The sequence below is a fragment of the Gekko japonicus genome, unplaced genomic scaffold (genome assembly GCF_001447785.1).
Source record: "Gekko japonicus isolate JY-2015 unplaced genomic scaffold, Gekko_japonicus_V1.1 scaffold3410, whole genome shotgun sequence".
Lineage (NCBI taxonomy): Eukaryota > Metazoa > Chordata > Lepidosauria > Squamata > Gekkonidae > Gekko > Gekko japonicus.
The window spans coordinates 88255-93370 of NW_015162580.1; the positions used below are offsets into that span (position 1 = coordinate 88255).

Here is a 5116-nt window from a genome sequence, read left to right on the forward strand (position 1 = left end):
AATCTCTCTCTCTCTCATAAAGATTATTACCACATTGTCATCAGTTTCATAAAGAAACTCTACAGGCTTCCTTGGGTATCACTAAAGATGGGAAAACAAATGCAGAAGTGGACAAAGTGGATATTAATTATTATTAATTATTATTATTTCAGTTGAAACGTGTTCGGGAAGCAGAAAAACAATGCAAACCTCTCCTAGAAAGAAATAAGTGCCTGTCCAAGAGAAATGACGAACTCATGCAGTCATTGCAGCGCATGGAAGACAAGCTCAAAGCAGTCACCAAGGAAAATTTAGAAATGGTTTGTACTGAGCGGTGCTCATACATTTTCACACACGAGATTTCTGGAACTTCAGAACAGAAGGCAATTCCCAGCACATGACACAATCCTTCTTTCTTGGGTAAACATTTTTCCTGTTCATAACTGAGCATGAAGATTTCAAGGATTTGAAATCAAGAATTAAAATTAAGTCAATTTCATGCTGCCCTTTATACTTCACCGGCAGTCTTTAAGCAGCGTCTGAACAAACACTTGTCAGGGATGCTCTAGGCTGATCCTGCATGGAGCAGGGGGTTGGACTAGATGGCCTGTATGGCCTCTTCCAATCCTGTGATTCTATAACTTATGTAAAGGATCATATTTTGCAGGTTTTCATACTCAACAAGGCCCATTCTTGGGTGCTCTAGGATATTGCAGAATCACAGGTCTGGGCAGGTAACATCCCAGTGGTACACCACATGTATGAGATTACTGGGCCTGCTCATGTTTGAACCAACCCTCAATGTAGTCAGCTAAGGTTTATATGCTTTTCATTTGACTTTATCTCAGTTTTTTCATTGCTTTGATGCAAAGGGAAATTGTGCAGAAAGATTAGGATAAAATATAACATGCACAGATTTCCCCTATATCTCACCTGCTTGCCACAGCACTTAAAATGCGAAATAAAATTTGATTTGAATGTATTTGGAAAGATTCATTCAGTGACTCTCCATATATATATATTTCTGTATTTAAGGAATGTATATGCCACATCTCCAGACTCCTGCTTGAGGCAGTTATAAGTATAAACAATACCATAAAAACATAAGCCATTAAAACATTAAGTGAGATTAAATTCATTTCTATTATGCAATTCAGTCCAAACTGTATTGATTCTCCAGAGATTAAGGTTAGAAAAGTAATCTACTAACATAAATTAATTTTCTAGATTGACCAAAATAAAATAGGTTATACTAGAACATTGGCATTGAGAAAAATTACCGAGCACTTTTCTGGACATAGAAGAATATCCTCCATACATCTGCCACACATAATGACTTGAAATTTAAGGCAGAAGACAACGCCCTTTTTCAAGAAAAGGTCGTAACAATCCGAGTGAAGCAGAAATGTAGCCACTAAGTTCTTTTCCTTTTATTTGCATTGTTTCACAGAAAGAAAAAATGACAGCACATCCTCCTCTGAAAAAATTAAAATCTCTCAATGACCTGGATCAAGCTAATGAAGAACAAGAAACTGAATTTTTGAAGCTTCAGGTTATAGAACAACAGAACATAATTGATGAGTTGACACGGGTACGTTGTTGGCATAAGGAAAGCAAAGGGGGAGATAACAGAGGCCTTACCAAGCTACAAATGGCAGATGATTAATAAAACGGGAATAGGTCTGCTACTTTCATTTTGAACCCAAGAGTTGGCTTCCAGGATTGGGTCTGAGCATCTATTCTGAGATGCTAGAAATCTGACTGGTAGCCTACTTTGTCACTATCCTTTCTTAACTTTTGCCCACAGTTGCCCTAGTTGCATTGGTTTTATAAGGATTCCAGAACTTCGAAGGTAAGTTAGAAAACAAGTAAGGGACCAATAGTTAAAACTTCAATATAGAATAATTATAAGTTTTAAAAAATGTATTTAATGCAAAGACTTTTTAAAAAAACATACAAGGGCCAAATCAAGCCTCACAACATGATAAGGATTCCCCCTTGGGTTCACCTGCAAGCTCCAAAGCAAGTTGGCTGAGTGCAGCCAGCCCCAATTTGAATCCATGGTGGAAAATGTCTGCCTCTACCTTGTGCAAATCTGGGCTGCAATATGCATGTTTGATCTCCATGGACAAAGTTGTAATGAGGATTGGGCTCTAGTTAAAGCTCTTTTTCAAGGGTATACAAAAGAAACCTATAGCATCTTGAGAAATATGCTCCTTACCACTGAGCACTGACTTGTACTATGGATAGTGATTTCCTCTGGAGTGAAATGCAGTAGTTTACAGAAAGAGAAGAAATGTAGTATATATGGTATACTCTGATTCCCAGTAGCAGCTAGTTATCTAAATACCATAGTCACCTGAATTCACCGAAGCCAGGATTCCATATTACATGCCAACATCCCTGCTTCACTAAATTCTGCATACCTCTGGCAAAAACCAAATGAAGTTAAGTTATACTGAGTAAGTCATTTGATTCATCTATCTCACTGGTGTCTTGTCTGACTTTCAAAGACTTCCAGGGTCTCTAGTAGAGAGAGGGTCTTTCCTAATACCTGCTGTCTGAGAACCTTTAACTGGAGATGTCAGGGATTGAAACTGGGATCTTCTGAACACAAAGCAGGTAGTCTGCCACTGAACCACAGTCCTTCCTACTGCATTCCTTCATAAAACCATTTAAAAATTCCACAAATATGGGAACTTCCGGCAGACATTGATTAGAACGCTCGGACCAAACGCTGTCTCCACGTTGTTTCAAACTAAAAGAATTTAAAATGCCTACCATAAATAATAATAAAACTCCTAATCTTGAAGGCTGAGATGGGACGACCCGAGGGTCAAAAGAAGAAAATACACAGACCTCCACCAGCCGAGGAAAAAACGGAATTATCTAACGAAGACACCCCCCACACTGCTTGAATCAGAAGGAGGGGAGGCTCAGGCTCAGGGCATATTGTAGGCTATCCTTGACAAATTAGTTTAAATGTTATTCCTTCCTTTGTTGTGATGTTTTGTATAAACTTGTATTATGGGGATTAAAAGCAAAACAAAATATATATTTTTTAATTCCACAAATATTCAAACATCAATGGGCAGTGAAATCCTGAGGGCCACCAAGGCAGGTTTGGCTGGCTGTCAAATAAGGTTGTCAGACATAGGGAGGGGAAAACAAACTTGACCCAATGCCTGGAATCAAGAACCACAAGGATAAGAAAGAAGCCTGATGAAGGGCCAGTTATAAAAACCTATATGTTATATAACTGTCTTTCTAAAGCCCGGCCACCCCTTTCTGCGCTTCCCCTGAGTCTCGTGTGGTCCACTGCAGCCAGCACCGCATGTGCGCCTCCCGCCGCTTCGGCAGCTCCAATATGGCGGCGCCCTGTGGCTCCTCACAGCTCCCCACCACTGAAGATCCCCAAGATGGAGGTGCTGTTGCCCGGCTCGCCCGGGGAACTCAGCGACGGCAACCCCAGCCTCTCCAACCCTTCCACGCCCAGCGGCGCCTCCCTGCTTGGCCCCGCCGGCCCGGGTTCCGTTGCCGCGGCGACCTGGACATGGCTGTGGCTGGCTCGAGGGGAGGCTGTGGCAGCAGTGCCGGGGGGCGTGGCAGAGCCTCGCTGTCCGTCTCCTCGCCCAGCGGCACCGCCACGACGGCTGCCTGCCGGGGCATGTTGTGGATGCCGGCTGAGACCAACGCGCTGATCACCGTGTGGGGCAACGAGCGGCTGGTAGAGGCGCGCTACCAGCAGTTGGAGGGCGCCGGCACCGTCTTCAGCAGCAAGGCCCCCAGGCCAGCCATGTGCCAGCGCGTCTCCCGGGCCCTGGCGGAGCTGGGCTACGAGCGGACACAGTCATAACGGGAAAGATTTTCGGCTCTCATTTGGAGAGGCTTTGTAAGGTGAGCGGTGGCAGACACGGTTGGTGTTCCCGCCCTGTTGTGGCCGTTGAGGACGACGAGGTTCGGGGTTTCGGGAGCTTCCGAGGCCACCTTTCCGTCCTGAGACTTGTGGGGAGCTCGGCGCCAGTAGATTGCGAGGAAGGCAGAGAAAGGTATCAGGATGGTGGGAAGGGGCAAAGCTGGGCTCCCCTTCGGCGGGGGGGGAGCCTCCTCTGCACTAGAGTGAGGATGCACCGGCAAAAGCAAAGGAGCGTGCAGCATATCCATCCAGGCAGCCTTCCCCAAGGCAGCGAGACGCGCCATTGTACAAGTAAAGGTAAAAGTTCCCTTGCTCAAAAGCCAGTCGAATCCGACTTTAGGGTTGCAGGCATTTTTTCAGGGCTCGGGGAGGCAGGGTTTGGAGAGCAAAGGGGGAAATGTCGGGGTGGGGATGGGAGAAGGAGAGGGGAGGGGGAAGAAAGACACGGAAGAAGAGAAGAAAGCAGCATGTGGGTCTGTCTGAGGAGGCACCACTGAGAGAGAACAAAAGCGAGCGCGAGAGAGACAGAAGAGAGAGGCACTCGCGTGCGCACACACACACCCCAGCACCAGCAAAATATTAAATAAATAAATTGGGGGGGAGGGCTTGGCTGCTTAACCCGGATTCCACACGTGCCCTCTCGTTGGGGGTATAAGCCGCCTGCGTGCCTATGTGCACGCGCGGGTGTGTGTGTGTGTAGCGCCTCGTGCGTGCCTTTCGTGTGGGCGTCTGGGTACCCAGGCTAAGCGGCTGGCTCTCCAGTCAAGGTGTGGATGTGTGCGGAACTCCCTCAGTTCGCTGGGAACATTTCAGTTTGTGGAAGGGGCGCCTTCTGCCTCCACTTCCATAGGGCTCTGTCTGGCACAGGAGATCGCACACCTTCTGAGTAAAAGGCGATTATTTAAAGGGTGTCCCTCTCTCTCTGGCCATTTTCTTGTCAGGGAGGGTCCTCTCTGCATGAAATATTACTTCTGAGTCATTGCCAGTAAGGGTAAATTATTTTTGTATAATTAATGTGAAAAGGTAGAGGAAGGTCACACTTGGATGGAATCTAGCATGTGCTTTCTCCCTCAGCTCATTATGATTGCTGACAGAAGAGATCACTTGTGTATTAGCTGGAGTGCTGCAAGAGGAACACATCCATGGTGTTAGGGGGCTTCTCTCCAGCATCTTCTAGCAGCTGATCCGATCATTTGGTAGAAAGAAGTTGGTTTCTCCCAA

At 45.9% G+C, this 5116-nt stretch overlaps 1 protein-coding gene and 1 pseudogene across 1 annotated transcript in view; both read left to right on the forward strand.

Annotated features, from left to right (window-relative positions):
• Window positions 1-5116, forward strand: part of JAKMIP2 (janus kinase and microtubule interacting protein 2) — a 72386-nt gene that overhangs the window by 23996 nt on the left and 43274 nt on the right. The window contains exons 5-6 of the mRNA XM_015406450.1: window positions 153-299; window positions 1430-1570. Of these exons, the coding sequence (XP_015261936.1) occupies window positions 153-299; window positions 1430-1570 (288 nt within the window). The remainder of the gene's footprint in view (window positions 1-152; window positions 300-1429; window positions 1571-5116) is intronic.
• On the forward strand, window positions 3347-3835 carry LOC107106318 (annotated as a pseudogene).